This window comes from Symphalangus syndactylus, chromosome 2 (assembly GCF_028878055.3).
Source record: "Symphalangus syndactylus isolate Jambi chromosome 2, NHGRI_mSymSyn1-v2.1_pri, whole genome shotgun sequence".
Classification (NCBI taxonomy): Eukaryota; Metazoa; Chordata; class Mammalia; order Primates; family Hylobatidae; genus Symphalangus; species Symphalangus syndactylus.
Window position 1 is genome coordinate 42,005,641 of NC_072424.2, and position 19,867 is coordinate 42,025,507.

Here is a 19,867-nt window from a genome sequence, read left to right on the forward strand (position 1 = left end):
AAATAGACAACTTGCACTTGAATCCTTGTCTTGGGTTCTGCTTCTGAGGGAACTCAATCTAAGAAGCATGCAAATATATGCTGGTAATTCCTAAATAGCAGAAGGAGTAGGGAACAGTATTGATGGCATGGCTCATTGTAGGGAAGTGTTTGGACAGGGGCACAGGTGATTCCTCAAGAGCCCTGATGGACTTGCTAGGAAACTGTGGAGAAGCAAAGGAAAGGAGAGAGGCAGGAGATGACAAAAGAGGCAATGGCTTGGAGGCCAGAACACCTGGGTTCATCTCTCAGCTCTTGCATTTTCCAGCTGTTCAGCATAGGATATTGAGTAAGTCATTTCACCTTTCTTTTTTTTTTTTTGAGACAAGGTCTTGCTGTGTTGCCCAGGCTGGTCTTGAACTCCTGTGCTCAAGCAATCCTCCTGCCTCGGCCTCTCAAAATGCTGGGATTATGGGCATGAGCCACCATGTCCGGGCCATTTCACCCTTTTTAGCTTTAGTTTCCTCATCTATAAAATGGGTATTGTAATAATACACGTATAGATTAATACATGTCCTAATAATACATACTAATACTCTGCCATAGCCTTATTGTGAAGGTCAGATGAAATAATACAGAAGGAAGTACTTTATAATAAACTGTAAGGCATTGTAGAGGCATCACTTGGGTTAACTAGCATGCCAAGGTATTGCTGACTATTGGCAACAGTTTCAAAGTTTAGATATGAATAATGACAATAAAAGCTAACACTGAGTGTTTACATGGGCCAGGCACTGTTCTAAGCACTTTCCATTTATTAACTCATTTAATCTTCATCACAATCCAGTGAAAGAACTATTATCATCCTCATTCTACAGATAAGAAATAGGGACAGGAAGAGGTCAAGCCACTTGTCCAAGATCATATGGTTCACAAGCCACAGAGCTAGTGTTTGGATTCAGAGAGCCTCTTTCAGAGCCCAGGGAGCCATAATCACCATGTCCTCTTCCCACTAAGTGAGATTTTGTCATGTCCCAGTTTTCTCTCCTAACCTTCATGAATCTGTCCCTCATAAGTGACTTCATCTTAATCTCTTTGGAGCTGGGCACACATTTTACTATTCTACTGCTTAGAGTTCTGTCTTATGGCACTTGCTGGCATTTTAAGTGGTACTTCCTTTTATTCTAAAATTTTAAGGCTCATATATTCCATGGCTAGCTTCAGGTGCTCAGGGGTCCAGGCACATGTCCTTGTTCCCATTACCGTTTTCTTCAATGAGCTTGTAAATGCTGATCATGTCTTCTGGCTAGCTTTGTTTTTCTAGTTTGAGATTGTGTCTGTTTAGTCTGCCATTACTTGACAATTCCTAGTCCTTCTCATTAATTGCCTCTTTCTATAATTTTGATTTACAGAACCACATATGGTGGTCCTAGGTATGGATTCATTATTATTATTATTTTGTACTGGATTTTGATAATTTTTCAGTAATCAGAATATTCTTTACCTTATAGTTTTTGCAGAAAAAAGTCAAGAGCGGCCTGGGAATTTCTACGTTTCCTCAGAGAGCATCAGGAAAGGTAAGCCATGTGTTATATGAACTGAACTTTTGTGTGACTGAAGTTTTCATAGGTCAGTGATTTTCCAGTGTAACAATAGCTCCTTGACATTGAAAAATAGAGGGATCTAGGCCAGGCATCATGGCTCACACCTGTAGTTCCAGCACTTTGGGAGGCTGAAGGGGGTGAATCACTCGAGGCCAGGAGTTTGAGACCAACCTGGGCAACATAGTGAGACCCTGTCTCTAAAATTAGATAAATTGATTAATTAGATAATAATTAAATAAATTATTTAATTAATTAGAGAGAGCCAAGGATACTTTAGCGTGGCACTGTCTGAGAGTCTTGTACTGATGGTAAAGGGGGAGGGAAAGAGATCAGGGTCCCCTACAATGCTGTACAAATTGGTCATACAAAGGACCTTAATTAGTGGAAAGTGTCCATAAAGCACATAAAAGTACAATCTAAAAATGGAGGTTGATGCCAACAGGATGAAAGTAGGCTGCCTAGCACTCAGTCTTTACCTAATGATACAGCCTTTCTGGTCTATTTACTTACCTTATCTATACTAGCTAAACTATACTTTGATTCAACTTTTCTTTAAAAGGTATTTTGCTTGCCATTGGGGAACAACTTGAAAGTCTTATTTTTCTAAACAGTTTTAAAGGAAGTTTGAGGAGCTAAGTGCTCTTTTTTTCTTGATTAATTTCCTTGCGCTAAACAGAAACACTCAATATTATTCCACTGAGGATTCTTTTGAAAAGTAGCCATGACACCATCTAAGCATTTGAAGGCATCCCCCAAGGGCTCTGGTAGTGGGATACTGGAACTGGTTGGCTTGTGCATTTTGTTTTTTCCTCCACCGTGTCTCCCAACACCATTAAAGAGAGCCTTGACAAGGGCAGACCTGGGAGAAGGGTGTGTGGGTGTGTGTGGACAGATAAGTGAATGGTTGGGCAAATGATAGATAAACGTCTCTGAGGCTTTTTCAGTACTCGCTGGTGAAGCCATTTCTCTTTTTTCTTCATGTTATGTCCCTGAATCACAATCCCCAAATGGAGTCCTGCTGGAGAAATTTAGATTCAAGTAGTCTTATGTGAATCGAGTGAAACGTCAAGTTGCCTCAGTGGCCTTATGGTCGCTGCGAGTAGCTCATTCCCCACAGAACTGGAGTCACGCCTGTAGAGAGATGAGGGTTGGCTTTATATTTCTCCAGAAGCTCCAAAGCAGAGAACTGTGAATTTGTAATGTGGAAGAGAGGTTGGCACGGGAACAACCCAAGGGTAGCCAGCTGGAAGCCAGCACCTACTTTATACCTGATGCTGTTGGGCCTGTGTCAGGATTCCACCGATGTTCCAGTCTCCTGGGGCATTTCATGCCCATGGGTCCATAATCACTGTGCCCCATGCCACTTAGAGACAGTGAGGGAAGAGAGTGGGGCTAAGAGAAGCATCCTGGCTAAACTCTTCCAGTATGTTCTCTTCTGGGTGTGGATTTAAATCTAAAGCAGTAGTTCTCAATTGGAAGTGACTTTGTACCCCCTCCCTAAAGATCATTTGGCAATATAAGGGAAATTTTTGGTTGTCACAACTAAAGAAGGGGGTGCTGCTAGCATTTAATGGGTAGAGGCCAGGGATGCTGCTGAACATCCTACAATACACAGGACACACACACACAGTAAGGAATTACCTGGCCCAAACTGTCAATAGTGCCAAGGTTGAGAAATGCTTGTCTAAAGGCATCTCAATAATTAAGGCTTGGCTGCTTCTTCAAGAAAACACCAAATGGTGGATGATGCTGATGCAGTGGGAGGGCCTGGGGGTCCTGGAATGGCAGGCTGCGATGGCCTCCCTGGAGACTTTGGCAGTGACATTCAGGCCGAGGTTGTGGCTGTGGCTGCGTCCAAGGCCCTGGAGCTCATGGAGGTAAGGCTGAGAACAAGGAGTCAACGCCTATCACTAAGTTAGACCACCTGGCCAGAGACATGAAGATCAAGTCCTGGGAGAGCTCTCTTCTCTCTGCCCATCAAGGTGTCCGAGATCATTGACCTTTTCCTGGGGTCATCTCTCAAGAATGGGGTTCTGAAGATTATGCTGGCACAGAAGATGACCCATGCTGGCCATTTCACCAGGTTCAAGGTGTTTGTTGCCTTTGAGGACTACAGTGGCCATGTTGTCTGGGTGTTAAGTACTCCAAGGGGGTAGCCACTGCCATCCAAGGGGCCATCATCCCAGCCAAGCTCTCCATTGGACACGCACAGAGAGGCTACAGGGGGAACAAGATCAGCAAGCCCCACACCAGCTTTTGAAACGTGACAGGCCACTGGCTCTGTGCTGGTGTGCCTCATCCCTGCCCCCAGGAGCACTAGCATCATCTTGGCCTCTGTGCCCAAGAAGCTGCTGCTGATGGCTGCTACATCTTGGCCAGGGACCACACTGCCACCCTGGGCCACCTTTGATGCCGTCTCTAAGACTGATAGCAACTTGATCCCTGACCTCTGGAAAGAGACTGTATTCACCAAGTTTCCCTACCAGGAATTCGCTGACCATCTCTCAAGACCCACACCAGAGTCTCTAAGCAGAAGACTCAGGTTCCAGCTGTGGCTACAACATAGGCTTTTCATACCAGAAAAATGAAATGAATGAAGCCTGTTAAAAATAATAATAATCATTAAGACTTGGGAGAGACAGCAGATTTCACACCTCCCTTAAATATTGCAGCCTTGTCTACTTTAGTGTGATAGGCCTTGGAATTATTAGCTGCGTTCTTCTCCCCTGATTTTATGTTGTATCTCCCCCTTCTTGGCCACATGTAATTGTTCTTTTGAGATGAGTCCTCTTGAGCCTGTGACCAGCCTCATTAACCCTACGCTTCTGGTGAGCGGTCCCCAGTGGGGGAGCTGTCAAGCTGAATTTTGCCATCCTTTCCAGGGCCGCCCGTCAGACCATGGAGGGACAGGCCCCAGTCGAGTATATATGACCCTTTTGCGGGGATGAAAACGCCAGGCCAGCGGCAGCTTATCACCCTCCAGGAGCAGGTGAAGCTGGGCATTGTCAACGTGGATGAGGCTGTGCTCCACTTCAAAGAGTGGCAACTCAACCAGAAGAAACGATCGGAGTCCTTTCGTTTTCAGCAGGTAACTAGCTTCGTATGGAATTTGTTTCATGTCTATTTCCCCACTTGACAGTAGAGGAGGGCTGGGCCATGGCTGTCTTGTGTATTGCTGTACCTGGACACCTGTGGCTGTGCCTGCGAATGTTTGAGTTTCATTGTGAACCAGCGAGTGTGTGAGTGTCACCTCGGTCTGTAACCACATGGCTCCCTGGCTGAGAGCTGGATAGCTTTTCCAGGTGCCATGAGGCTTGAGATCAGGAACAAAGACTCAACTACAAACACTAACTCTGCTGCTGTGTCTCTTTGCATTTGGCTCCCTGCTTCTGCTTTCCAGCTTTTTTCTTTTCAGAGTCTCTCTCTCTGTTCCTACTGCCAAATACCCTCATAACTATCACACTTTAGCACTCAAAGAGAATTTGGAAAACTCCCAAGAAATATGATTAAATGAACAAAACAAATTGCAGATACAAAACCACCCAAATTAAAACAACTCAGACATGTCCACACACAAACTCTGTATTTCTATGGACATGTATATAAATGCAAAGACAAAGATCTGGAAACGGCCACCTCAGGCCCATTCCAGGGGCCACCTCTCGGAAGAAGACTGGGATTGGAGGACTGGGGTGTCAGAGGAGACTCTTGCTCTACCTGTATAGTTTGCAGCTTTTATGAGAATATATAACTCCATACCTGTATCATAAGTGTACATGATGTATAATTAAAAACAAAAAAGAACTCAAACTCAACCTCAGGAAGCTCATTCTTAGTCCACCAATGGCCTTTGTATTAAAAAGGAGGAAATGGGGCTCAGGAGGTCAAGGGACATGTCCAAGGCAACTTTCCTAGTGAGGCGCCAAGTCAGAACTGGAACTATTGCTTTCTCTCTCCACCTCCCCAGGCTGCTTCCTTCAAAGTACTTGCCAGGCCCGACCCTGCTTACCCTCAGATCTAGATGGGATTGGGCACGTTCAGGGTGGTATGGCTGTAGAGCCTGGTGGTGTGTATTCTAATCTCTCTTCTTACGCCATCTGACATACCAGCTATCGAGGCAGGGAGTAAGCAGCACCCCTCCAGGGCTGAGATAGGAGCCTGTCTTCTGGGACAGGATTAGGGGATTAGAACTCTAATCCTGAAGAGTGGGGAAGCGTGTCATCAGGCAGTATTTGCTGATCTCTGACAGTGCTATGTTAGGCATCGTGCTCAGCGTTAAATAGATCTGATCTCTTTCACTCCTCATACACGCATATGAAATAAGTATTATTCCTCCTGTTCTACAGAAAACTGAGGCTCAGAGAGGTGAGGAGGCAGTCAAGGTTCAAACCTCCCCTTTCTCACCTCAGAGCCTGTGCTCCCTTCACTATACCTTCTGCCTTTTTAGTGCTCCTTCAGACAGGGGCACCTGCTCTGCCAGCTGCCTCCCTCCCTTTTGGGGCCTGAAGGGTGGGAGGGCACTCTGGAGAGCTGAATGCAGGAATCACTGGTGCTCTTCACTCAGGAGCCCCCAGGAGGCTGCAGTCCTGCTGAGGAAAGGCTGGCCCTGGCTAAACAATGTTTTTTTGCTCCTTGCCAAGTTGTGCAGCCACGTGGCCCAGTAGTTAAGAACAGCCAGGGCTCTGGAGCTGGCAGCCTGAATTTACATCTTTATTCTGCTATTTGTGGCTGGATGACCTTGACCTTGCTATGCCTCATGTGAAAGGGGAGGACTAGGTGATATAAGCCACTGTAAGCAGCATGACTGGTACGTAGTAAATACATAATAAATGTTAGCTCTCTTTCTTTTTTCTTTTTTTTTTTTTTTTTACATTTTCTTGTAGTGTAAGGTAATTGCTAATATGAGGTATAATCTGTAAGCAATTAATACAAATATAAATAGGTATAAGCCACCACTAACTCAGTCTGCTGGAAAGCTTCTCAGCTAAAGTAGTTTGAGGATAAGGTTAAGGGAAATGAGAAGGGGTGGACAGGGCAGGTTTCCAGTAGGAATATAATTTACGTGCCTTATCATTACCATCATCCTTATGTACCAGTCCATTGTTGCAGAAAGGTAAATCCTTTCCAAGTATGGTTTTTTTGTTATTGTTATTGTTGTTATACTTCAAGTTCTAGGGTACATGTGCACAACGTGCAGGTTTTTTACATAGGTATATATGTGCTATGTTTTTCTGTGTTTATATCTAAGAGACCTCTTCCCTTCCCATGAGCTGGCCCAGAACTCTTGGGCATAGCAGACAATGGGTTTATATTCAATACGGCAGAATCCCAGTTCATGGGGGCTCACATTGTTTGGTTCCCTGAAGCCTCCAGGCACTTCCTGAGCATCTCCCCTCCAGGGGGCTGGTGGTGTGGAGACGTTCCTGGGTGGAGGCCTCATCTTCCTTTTCCTCTGCCTCTCTGTCCACTCCTCTGTCTCCTTCATGTCACTCTCTCACAAGTGGACATTGAAGCTTTCCTTCAGCTCCTTCTCTGTGCAGTCTGTGTCTCCAGTTCCATGTTTCCAGCCACCAGTTGGCTTTGTCCCCCTGAGGTGCTCCAGGCTCGCAGCATGTCTAACAACAAACCATCCCTCAAGGCCGCTTTCCTTTCCCAACAGCCTCTCTGTGCTCATCACATTGTCTTCTCCTGGAGAGGGAGATCAGACCTCAGAGTCTGTTTGACCTTCTCCCGTGCTTCCGCACACCCAGCCAGCGGTGTGTCCTGCTTGCTCCTGCTCTGCAGCGTTTGTCCTCTTGCATCTGCTCCTGTCTTTCCATTCCCCCGGCCACGTCCGCATGTCAGCTTCTGTTGCCTGTGTCTGGCATACTCCATAGTCTCCAGGAAGGTCTGCTGGCCTCTGTTCCTTCTTCTCTAGTTCACTAGAACCTTAAAGCCATGACAAGCTCACAATGTTCAGTGTTTCCCTGCTACCTCCTGGACACAGCTCAGTCTCTTCAACCTGCAGCTGCAGACCAACCCCCCTTTCCAGTTTGGCCTCCTGTGACTCCCCCACATGAACCTTCTGCTCCAGCCAGATTGTCTGGACATTTTCCCTAGAATGCTCAGGCACTTAACTTCGGGGTTATTGTTAATTGACTAAAATAGCAACAATCTTGACTCTTACATATCTATTCAACATTTATTGAATGACTACAATGGACCAGATGGCAGGATTATGGAAAGGTACAAGACCTGGTCTCTCGACCTTGAAGAGCTCACAGTATCTCGAAGAGGCAAGGCACAAGAGTGTGCACACACACGATGGGGCAACATAGCCCAAGTGCTGGATGGTTGGTATATCTGGGGAGGCTTCAGGGAGAAAGTGGGCCTTGATCCAGACTCATGGAGAGGAACCAACATCCCTGAAGGTCAGGGGAGTGATGTGAGAACACAGTCTCAGAGACAGGAATACCTGTGGGGTATTTGTGAGCTGGGCTAAGAGGCATACATGAGCGGGGCCATATAGAACAGAGCTGGGAACCAGAGGGGAGGAAAGACACTTTCTTGTGGAAGAGATGTCTGCTTTTCAGGCACAGATTCTGTGAGTATTTGGATTTCTCTGGGGGCTGACTGTGAATGCGCTGAGCCTCATTTTCATGTTGTAAATGTGACTGCAATGTGATATACCCTGCAAACAGCATACAATCTGAAAGAAACTCTCATGTCCGGAGGGTATTATCCTCTTGTACACTTAAAAAATAAACCAAATTTTTTCCAGGAAAATCTTAAACGGCTAAGAGACAGCATCACCCGAAGACAGAGAGAGAAGCAAAAATCAGGAAAGCAGACAGGTATGTGGCTTCCTAGGGTGCTGCATTGTGTGGGACATTGCTGTCATCTGTTGTCCTTGACTCTCCTTTTGGCTATGGCCTGAGTGGGCAGACCACTTGCCCAGCACTTGTCACACTGTTTACAGATCTGGGTCCCGCACTAGACTGTAAAGGCCTTTTGGACAATGGTTATATCTTATTTATTCTGTAAACAATCTGGTACCTCGTACATAAGACATGCTCAGAAGTGAATAAGTGGATTCAACTCTGCATCCTTCCACCTTTTTCACTCAAATAGGATGGTGATACTTCCTCTGCAGACACCTGACTCTCCCCTTGGCAATTAGGAGGACGTATGTTTTTTAAGCAGAGAAAGGAGAAAATCTCATTTACACAGTGTCTGTTTCTGATTCTGGTGAGCAATGGCGTCATCTGCATCCACACCATACAGTGCTTCAGAAGCCCATGCCCCAGGTGTAGCAGGGCTTCCACGGTGCAATAGCAGGGCCACAAATTCCAGTGGTGTGCACTACGGACTGGGTCCCCGCTCCCCTTAAGCCTACCCCCGTGCCAGCCATGTGGCATCACCACCCTTGAGCAAGATGTTGGCATTTACCCATAATGCATCTTCCCACAGAGAGCCTCTGGCATAGTGGTCCTCTGTGATTAACCGAGGCCAGCCTTATAGCAAGACGAGCATGCAGGAGAAGGCTTTCAGAGGCACTCAGATCTTGAATGGAGCCCTATTACATGAAGAACCAAGTTAAAATCTAGCCCTGTTTGTGCACAGCTTCCACAGTCTCCCTCCAGCTGCCGTCAACTGCCTGACTTCCCATGAACCTAGCTGGGCTGGTAGCACCCTGGTCTCCAAACGGGACATTCTCTCCTGCCATGGGCCCCTTGCTCATGCCATGCCTCTTCCTTCTCACCTGTATGAAAACTACTGGGCTGCAAGACCCAGCCCTGGCAGCCCCTTCTCAGTAACACCTTCCTGGACCACTCTAGGCCATGGTATTCCTTCCTCATTCAAGCATATGTGGGACCTCCCACCCCTTCCATTCATCTGGCACTTCTCTTTTTCTGTCTCTGGTTGCTATCACCTCATTCCTTCATCCAAGCCATCAGCAGTCCACAGATGTTCTGCCTCCAAAGCGCATCCTAAATCTGGTCATTTCTAACCATCTCCTATGGCACTGCTGCAGCCAAGCCACATCATCTCTTGCCTAAACTAAGGGAGTAGCCACTCAGTCATCTCCCCATGTTCACTCTTGCCCCTTTATAGTTAACCCATTGTAGCCAATGATGTTTAAAAAATTTAAAAATCAGATAATGCCATGCCCTTGATCAAAGCCTTCCAGGGGCTCCTGTCCCACTCAGGGTAAAATCACATTCCTGCCCACAGCCTACAAGGCCCTATGTGATCTGACCCCTGAGCTCATCCTCCATTCTCCCCTAAATGCTGTGCCGCAGTCCCTGGGCTCCTTTTTATTGCTCTAACAAGCCAAGAGCATTTCTCCCTCAGGGCCTGTGCACTTGCCATTCCCCTGCCTTTCCCCATATCTTCACCCTCAGGCCCTTTTCATCCTTCAGAGTTCAGTGTGGCATCTCCTCATCAGAGGCCTTCTCTGCCATTCTCTCCAGAGTAGGCCTCCACGACTCACTTTCTGTTCCCTGGCGTCCTCTCTTTTCACATATCGCAGACTGGAATCATCTTTGGTTTCTGTTCTCAAGGTTATGGTCCAACACCCCATCTCCCTTCCACTAGAAGCTCCACATGGGCAAAAACTTGTCTAATGTGTGCTCCCTGGAGTCCCCAGTGTGCAGAACAGTACAGTGATGGAGTTCTAGAAGGCTTTGTTGGAATGGTCGGTTTCAGGTAACTGTTTGGTGACACCACTCATTCATTCCACACTTAACAAGCACCAGGCACCCTGCCAAATACAGAGACCTATGAGACACTAGCTTCACCATCTGGTAGCTAATGAGTCAGTTATCTTTGTATTCACACAGGTCTGGCTTTCCCTACTAGGGTCTGTTCCACCATGCCTAACACAGTGTTTTGAAGGTAGTACTAACCTAGTGAATGTTAATGATTTTGGGAGAAGAGGGGTTAAGAGGTTTTAACCATCGCAGAAGGTCAGACAGGTCATCCTATGTCTTCTGCTTGGATGTCTGGATTTTAAATTTATGCTGCCGGTACCTGAGTTCACACTTGTCTGTCCTCCTGGTTGAGAGGAAGAGAAAGGAGAGAAGGCAGAAAAGCTGTTTCGAGATCTGCACGGTCATCCTAGGGTCAGATAATAGGGGTCTCAGTGATAAAAGAGCTGAGATGCTTTTTAAAACTAGAGTCCATGAGCCCAAAGATAGAAACCTTGATGGAATGAGACATTTCAGGTTTTTAAATACAGACAGCATCAAGAAACCTGTGATTTGGCGGTGCAACCAGTGTTTGAAGGCCCAGGAGTCCTAGTGTTGGAGTCACGTGTGCTCAGCCGTCTGGGCTCAAGACCTGAGCCTTCTGGGTCTCATCACATCCTGACCACTCATCTGGGCTCCACCTGGTGCCACTGGAGGTACTGAAGCAGGACAGATGCACATGCAGAGGAGTAGAGGGGTACAGGAATAGACTCTGGGGCCAGCGAGGTTGGGGTCAAATTACTGCTCGCTGCTTACCCCTCACTAGCTGGGAGCTGTGGGCGAGATATGTCACCTTCCTGAGCCTCAGTCCTCCTTTGCAAAATGGTAAAAGTAAAAGTGCCCACCCCATTAGGGAGCATTGAATGAGTTAGGGTATAACCAGTGCCTAGCACAGTGCCTGGCACATGGGAGTACTCCTAAAAGTGTCCACACTCATGATTACACAGAGGCCCACACACCAGCTGAGGTCCTCTCAGGCAGGGCCATCCAAAATGAACCACAAGTTCTGAAACATTATGCAAGGTTCACCCAAGGCTGTTCAGGCTCTGAACAAGTGATTTATACCCACCAGTAGCTATGGTTTAAATTAGAATGATCAATGTCTACATTTTTCCAAAAGAGCATGGCTTAGTTTGCCCATCTCCAGCCCCTATCCGCCACTCCCCAAGAAGTAGACCCTCTGACAAGGATATTTTGGGGAGAGGAGTGTTAAGTGTTTGTACTTCTTGTATCAGGGGCTTTAATCAATGTCATAACTATTGAGAGATTAAACTGTATATAATTTGATACCAAACAAGAATGACCGGGGATGGCAAGCAATCTATATGGGAGAACGTTCTGCCTGTCAGCCCCATGGGCCTCCTTGTTTGTGGTGTTTAGTGTAATAAAATATACATAACATAAAATTTACCATTTGAACCATTTTTAAGTGCATAATTCAGGCTGGGTGCAGTGGCACCCAGGATTACCCAAAGTGTAATCCCGGCACTTTGGGAGGCCGAAGTGGGAGGATCACTTGAGGCCAGGGGTTTGAGAGCAGCGTGGCCAACATGGCAAAACCTTGTCTCTACCAAAAATACAAAAATTAACTGGGTGTAGTGGCAAGTGCTTCTAGTCCCAGCTACTCAGGAGGCTGAGGCAGGAGAATCGCTCGAACCTGGGAGGCGGAGATTGCAGTGAGCCAAGATTGCACCACTGCACTCCAGCCTGGGCGACAGTGAGAGACTTTGTCTCAAAAAAAAAAAAAAAAAAAAGAATAGAATTCAGTGGCATAAAGAAGACATTAACAGTGTTGTGCCAGCACTACCACTTCCATTTCTAGAACTTTTCTCCCCTGATAAGGATTTGAAAGCAAATAGCTGGTGTGGGAGGTGATCCCAGGGAATGTGGTAGGGGATGGAGAAGTGAGACAGGGAGGAGTCAGTGGAGAACACCCACCTGAGCAAGGATACAGCTGGGACATTTATACACCAGCCCCCATCAGCCGTTGGTGGAGGCCTGCTTGGGGAGAGGCACTTATTATTCTGCTATGAGAAACAGCCTCAGGCAATTGGAAGTTGGACCCTGTACTGCATGCTGAGGTTAAAGGGCAGCATTTGCCAAAGAGAGGGCATCATTTATGGTTGAGTAAATATGACATACTATTGACACACGATAACATTAATCTATAGGAAAATTAGAGTTGATGAATAATGTTTGTGCTTAAAGGATCTTTTCTAAGAATATAACCCATTCTAAACACAATGACTGACTCTTCATTTGAGAACTTTGTTTGCCTTAGGGAAAAAATATTAATCTTTAATTTGGGTTAGAATGCCAAAGAGAATTAAAAATTAAGACTGTTCTTAATAACTTGCCTGTTTTTCTCCAACCCCAGGGGTTTGTTTGCTCTTACTGGGCTGGTACAGAGCGTTGATGGCATAGGAAATTAGTGAAGGGCTGGTGAGAGCCATGGCCTCACAGAGAAGATAATCAATATTTGTGTTCTGGGTGTGTCCTGTGGAGCAGGACATAGAGGAGCTAACCGGGTCCCAGGAAACTTGGATTCTGATTCCTGCTTTGTCACTGAATCACTTTATGATCTAATTCCTTTAACCACTCTGTGCCTCAGTTTCCTCACTGGGGGCTATAACCTGACTTACCTACTTAATAGAGAAGTCATGAAGTTTAAAGGAGGTATAATAATGCATATAAATGCACTTTGGGAAAACACTATGCAATATAATCATGATAACTATTCCTAGCATTGTACCTTTATTCCAAGAATATCAGGATTTTATAAACATTCAGACTGGTTCTACCTGATTTTTTGAACTTTTGACTCCCTATTTTTTCCTGTGTATTTTACTTTCCTTCTTTATAGAACTAGCTGAGGTTAAAAAATTGCCTCCTTGAAGTTAATTAAGCAGACCGGAATCTCCCTTTTAAAAAAGTGATTTTTGGGCCGGGCGCGGTGGCTCACGCTTCTAATCCCAGCACTTTGGGAGGCCGAGGCGGGCGGATCACAAGGTCAGGAGATCGAGACCGTGGTGAAACCCCGTCTCTACTAAAAATACAAAAAATTAGCCGGGCGTGGTGGCGGGCGCCTGTAGTCCCAGCTACTCGGAGAGGCTGAGGCAGGAGAATGGCGTGAACCCGGGAGGCGGAGCTTGCAGTGAGCCGAGATTGCGCCACTGCACTCCAGCCTGGGCGACAGAGCAAGACTCCGTCTCAAAAAAAAAAAGTGATTTTTGGCTGGGTGCGGTGGCTCATGCCTGTAATCCCAGCAGTTTGGGAGGCCGAGGTGGGTGGATCATGAGGTCAAGAGATTGAGACCATCCTGGCCAACATGGTGAAACCCGTCTCTACTAAAAATGCAAAAATGAGTTGGGCATGGCGGTGTGTGCCTGTAGTCCCAGCTACTCGGGAGGCTGAGGCAGGAGAATTGCTTGAACCCAGGAGGCAGAGGTTGAAGTGAGCCAAGATGGCGCCACTGCACTCCAGCCTGGCGACACAGCGAGCTTCCGTCACGTGAGCCACCGCGCCCGGCCTTCAAACAAACAATGATTTTTAAAAATCTAAGTCAGAGCAGGAAGGAAAAAAAAAAGACTAACACTCGTTTGGTCTCTAAGATACTGTGGGTGCCACCCGTGTGAGAGTGCCCCTGGCTATCTTTTGCCCAAGTAGCTCCAAGCTGGGGTGGGTGCTTCCACGGCATGGTTGTAGCCAAGAGAGCCCCAGCATGTGAAAAAGACCTGGATTACACAAAACCCTAGGAAGCTGGTTGGACACTTGGACCATACACTACACCTGGAGCTGGAGTCTCCAGATGAGGAACGCTCGCGCCTATGCAAGCCAGCAATCCACTCTGATCATTCTCTGTGCAGAATGTTCTGGGGGACTTGGTGTGCCCTGTCCTCTCGCTGCTCCTTCATCCTGTCCCAGTTTATCCATTCACCCCACCAGATTTCTGGCTTTGGTAGGTGGAGCCACCTCTGCCCCTGGACTCTCTGAACTTCCTGCCACGCCTGTCCCCTAGAAGGGTAGAGGTGGAGGAGGAAGTGGTACCAGAAGATAAAAGCACACGTCCCCAAAGCTAACACCTCTTCTACCCAAGTTTGTACAGCCACCGCTGTATAAACCCTGCCCCTGGGCTTGAGAAGGTCCCAGGCCGGGGGAGTCTTGAGGCAGGAGCACATCTTTTTTTTTTTTTTTTTTTTTTGAGACGGAGTCTTGCTCTATCACCCAGGCTGGAGTGCAGTGGCCCGATCTCGGCTCACTGCAAGCTCCGCCTCCCGGGTTCACGCCATTCTCCTGCCTCAGCCTCTCCGAGTAGCTGGGACTACAGGCGCCCGCCACCACGCCCGGCTAATTTTTTTTGTATTTTTAGTAGAGAGGGGGTTTCACTGTGGTCTCGATCTCCTGACCTCGTGATCCGCCCGCCTCGGCCTCCCAAAGTGCTGGGATTACAAGCGTGAGCCACCGCGCCCGGCGGCAGGAGCACATCTTGCCTTCAGGAGGAAGTTGGTGCTGCTGCCCCCAGACTTTTTTTCTACTCATCAGAGTTGCTGTTTTCTGCTCCTAGAACCCAGCATTGGAAATGTAGGGAGGAATAGAGACAACTCTTGGGCCAGGGCTAAGCCAGTAAGGAGGTCAGGTCAGTGCTTTGTTCAACAAAGGCATCAGCTCTCTTTACCTCATGGGCCTTGCAAGTCACAAAATCTTTCATAGGCCTGAAGGACCTCCTTTCATTAGCTTTCTGGGTCATTACTGTGCTTGTGGGCCACCCAGCCCACACCCACCCACCCACTATCCATTCCTTATGCAGAGACCAAGAGGCTGTACAAGCAGAGGTTAAGAGCCTGGACTCTGGAGCCTGGGTTCAAATCCCAGCTCTGCCACTTACCAGCTATTTGACAGGATATGCTACATCACTTCTCTGTACCTTAGTTTCTGCTGGCATTGATGATAATAATATTTATTTCTTGGGTGTTGTGGGGGTTAAATGAATGAAAAATACCATAGCTCTCAGAACTCTGCTTGGTGCATAGGGCAGCCTGTTATTACAGTCAAGGATGCACATACCCCTCCTCAGATAAGGGGAGTGATTCAGAGAGGAGAACTGTCTTGCTGGAGTTCCACAGCTGCTAAGTGGCAGGGCTGAGAGCCCAAACCTTTCTCTTATGGTTTGTTCTTTCCGCTCCCTGATGCAGAAGCACTTCTCTGTCCCTTTCTCACATTATTCTATTTCTCTCTTCAGTCTCTCAGTGACAGCCACACAGGATTCAGTAGTTTCAGTGCTGAAGGGGAGGGGGCCACCAACCCAGGGCCCCTCCCTCTCCCATTGTCTTTTCCCTTCCCCTTCCCCTTCCCCTGCAGGCTCCTGAGAGAGGCAGGTGGAGGGAAGCCGCTGAGCAGCTTGGCAGGTGACAGTCTGGTATCTTGACAGCTTATCCCTCTTTCCTCCAATTCCAGACTTGGAGATCACGGTCCCAATTCGGCACTCACAGCACCTGCCTGCGAAAGTGGAGTTTGGAGTCTATGAGAGTGGCCCCAAGAAAAGTGTCATTCCCCCCAGGACGGAGCTGAGACGAGGAGACTGGAAAACAGACAGCACCTCCAGCACAGCAAGTGAGCAGCTGGGGGTGCAGGGGTGGGGTCTTCTCGACTGGGCTCCAGCTGGCACCCTTGGACCTTAGGAAACATCCTCTTAAGAGCCCAGGAGATCTCCAGTGGGGACTGGTTTGGGTTTGAGAGGTGTAAAAGGTGGGGCCGAGTTACTGTTTGACTATGAGGTTTGCTTTGTATCCCATGAAGCCCAGTTACGTGATAATTATTACTCCAGCCCTTTTCTAAATATCAAAACCTAATACTAATAGTTAACATTTATTGAGCATTTACTATATTCTAAGCCTCTTTATAGATTATCTAATTTAATTCTCACTGAAGCTCTACGAAATAGGGACTGTCATCTTTGTTTACTGAGGAGGAAGCAAGAGGCTTAGTGCTCTGGCCTAGGTTAAATAGCTAATGGTGTCTCTTAGCCACCATTCTTTGCTGATTCCTCAACTATGATAAAGCAAAGGAAAGGGCACAGAGTCAGAAATATCAGAAAACAATGGACTCAGGTAAAATAAAAAGAAAGAAGAAAAAAAGAAAATAATGAACTCAAATTTGAACATTCCAACTTTACAGGCAGGTTGAGGATCTAATTAGGAAATGCCTTCCTTTTGGCTGGAAAGCTTCAATAGTCATCTGATTGCACAGACAATACAGCCTGATGCGCACCAGGCAGGAGCTGAGGGCTTTGTTCCCGTATCCAGGACAGTGTTAGCTGACTCCAGACACATTGGCTTCACAGCCACATAGATTGAGTGAGTTCTCTTCTTTCATACATTTCAGTGCTAAGAAAACAGGTAGGAAAGCAATAAAAGAGCCAGAGAGCAGCTGAATTTCAGGACTCATATCTCTTTAAATGTCGGGCAGAGAACCCCATAACGCATGTTGGAGCAGGAAGGTTATCTAACCCTAGGGTTCTTAATCTTTTCTGCATCACAAAGCCCCTTGAGGATCTGATACATACTTTGGCTGTGTCCCCCAGACACATGCACAGGTGTATGCATGTGTCTGTGTGCACACACACACAATTTTGCCCACCCATGGACTTAGGTCAAGAACCTCTGAGCTAGTTTTCCTTCATCCTTTATAGATGGGGTATTTGTGACCCAGAAAGAGAGAGAATTTTGCCCAAGGTTACATATCCAGTGAATGGCAAAGGTGCGAGTAGATCCTAGCTCCTTTCTCTTTCAGGTGAATGTCTCTGCCATCGTTACCTGTCAAAACAGACCCACAGCCTATCACATGACTGCCTGGGAAGTCTAGTCTGGACAGAGGAGAAAACTTCCTCTTACATAATGGGGGTGATCATTTGTATGCAAAGCCCACCGGGGGCAATTTGAGAATTCTGACAAGTTCAGAAATGGGAGAGATGTCCTCAGGGATCACAGATGGCAGAAGGAGCAAGGGACAGGTGGCTATCTCTGTCTCTCAGACCTGTGGAGGAGGAGAGGAGAAGTGGTAGAACCCTCTCAGGGTGAGAACAGTGCATCCCAGGGCGGAGGAGGAGAGTGACAGCTGGAAATTTAACAAGAGAAATGCACTAATTTCAGGTTCAGAGTAATTGAACAGATTTTGTGTATATGCTTTTTGGGGGATAGCCTGGGGTGAGGAGAAGATGGGAAGAATAAACTGTACTTCTCCCCTTGTGCAGTGGTTTAGTGCCCAGGGTTGGCTGGCTCATCTGGTTAGAAAATGTTACTAAATGACAGACCAATGGATTTTACTCTACTTTGTGGCTGTAGTCTGCACCCGGCCCCTCTTATACAGTTTCCGTTATCTCTTGCCATGCAATAAACCATGCCAAAACGTAGTGGCTTAAAATAACCCTTTATTTATGCCTTATCCTACAACTTAAACAGGACCCAGTGGGGACGGTGGTTCATCTTTCCTCTGTGGCATCGGCTGGGGTCACTCATGAGCCAGCATTCGGCAGTAAGCCCTGCTTGGGCTGGAACATCCAAGGAAACCTCTCATCCTCCGGGGCCTCTCTACACGTGGCCTTTAATTCATAGCCTTTTATGTGGCAACAAGATCTGGAGAGGGAATAGGCCTAAAGGAAAAGCTCCAGTGTGCTACTGCCTATCAAGCTTTGGCTTGCATCACACTTGCTAATGCCATATTGGCCAAAGCAGGTCACATGGCTAAGCTAGAGTGCGGCAGGGGGCAGGAGCATACAAAGGTGTGGATCCTGGGCAGGGGGTTGACTGGGGGTCACCGGTGGTTAGTCTACCATCTTGAAATGGATAATAGTATAGATAGCTGCTTCCATTAATCAAATGCTTTCTCTTTGCATGCCTTGTGCCAAGCATGTCACCATATTTTCGGGTTCATTTTATACAGCAGTGCTGTGAGTTTCTAGATAAGAAAATGGAGCAGAAAGGGTAGGCGACTTGCCCCAAGTCTCTTGGCAAGCAAGCAGGGGGTCTGGGATTCACATCCATATCTTCCTGTGCTTTTAACTGTGGGGGTGTACTGCCTTCCAAATAGAAATAGTTCCCATGGCAGGGAGGGAGAGTGAGGATGGCCCAACTTATCCACCAACTGCCCCTTAACCCCCTGAATCACATCCTAAAAGAAGCACTGTTTTTATGATGATGCAGCTGTCATCTCTTGGGAACCACAGAAAAACAGTTGCAGGTTAAATCTGGTTATAACTAAAAATTCAAGCGCCAGATATTAGTGTTATGTTTAAGAGAACAAAAATTTCATAACAGAAAGGCTGTTGACCTCCTAGGTTGCCTGCCCAAGTTTCTTTTTTCTTTCTTTCTTTTTTAAAACAGACGCTAGTTTCAAGTGTAACCAAGTTTCTTAAGAATCATATTATACTTTTATATGGTCATTTTTTTCTCTCACTCATTGATCCACCAAATACTGAGGACAGCTCTGTGTATACTGAGCTAGACTGTACGCTAGAGAACCAAAGATGAAAAAGAACCAGAGCCTGTCTTCAGGCGGCTTGTACAAGGAGAGAAAGTACAAGAGTAGCATGGTGTTATATGCTTGTCCGATACTTCTCCCCTGATGGTAGAAGCCTACCAAGGGGTGGGCACTGCCCCCCTTCCCCCTGGCAAGTGTGAAGATGATGGGAGCTAGGGCCAGAGTCTCCTAACAACTGTGTAGCCTAGAGGGGATTTGGGCAAGCAAGTCATCAGCCTGGAGAGGAGGAGGGCCAGGGCCAAGGTTCAGAGCCAAACATTGGGGTTGAAAATTTAAGAATGCCAGCAGAAGGGACAATGGGAACTGATGGTTATGAGTTTCCGGAGTCACGGAGCCGGTGCCTGTGGCAGCTTTATGACTTCTTGCTAGTAGATAACCTTCAAAAGGATTATGGCTCATCGTAAGGGAATGTGATGAACAATGAGGAATGGCATGGGGAGGCTTAGCCACAGAGGGATGGGGGCCCGTGGGCCCGAGGGGCTACTTTTAGTTGGGGGAATGTGGGGAGGTTTTGATGGCATTTGTCCTGAGCCTTGGAGACTGAGGAGGTTTTAGACTTGTGGACAGGAGTGGGCTGGGAAGAGTAGGGAGAAAAAGACAGCCTGGTCCTTGAACAGTGTTGTGTATGGGTAACGAGTAGAAAGGGACAGGATCACATGTTCCTTTTTGTTTTTAAGACGGAGTCTCGCTCTGTCGCCCAGGATGAAGTGCAGTGGCATGATCTCGGCTCACTGCAATCTCTGCCTCCCGGGTTCAAGCAGTTCTCTGCCTCAGTCTCCTAAGTAGCTGGAATTACAGGCACCCGTGACCACGCCCAGCTAATTTTTGTATTTTTAGTAGATACAGGGTTTCACCATCTTGGCCAGGCTGGTCTTGAACTGCTGACCTCGTGATCCACCCGCCTCAGCCTCCCAAAGTGTAGGGATTACAGGCGTGAGCCACCGCACCCGGATCATGTTCCTTAATAAACAATTTCTGCATCCCCTAGATTATAGAAACATTTTGATGTATTATTTTATTT

The 19,867-nt window shown here is 47.0% G+C and overlaps 1 protein-coding gene across 11 annotated transcripts in view; it reads left to right on the plus strand.

The window, feature by feature from the left end:
• PIK3AP1 (phosphoinositide-3-kinase adaptor protein 1) overlaps nt 1-19,867 on the plus strand; it is a 133,146-nt gene that overhangs the window by 100,171 nt on the left and 13,108 nt on the right. For all 11 annotated transcript variants that reach the window (XM_055253809.2, XM_063628894.1, XM_063628905.1 and 8 more), the window contains 4 exons: nt 1,490-1,555; nt 4,465-4,670; nt 8,343-8,415; nt 15,766-15,921. In XM_055253809.2, the coding sequence (XP_055109784.1) occupies nt 1,490-1,555; nt 4,465-4,670; nt 8,343-8,415; nt 15,766-15,921 (501 nt within the window). The remainder of the gene's footprint in view (nt 1-1,489; nt 1,556-4,464; nt 4,671-8,342; nt 8,416-15,765; nt 15,922-19,867) is intronic.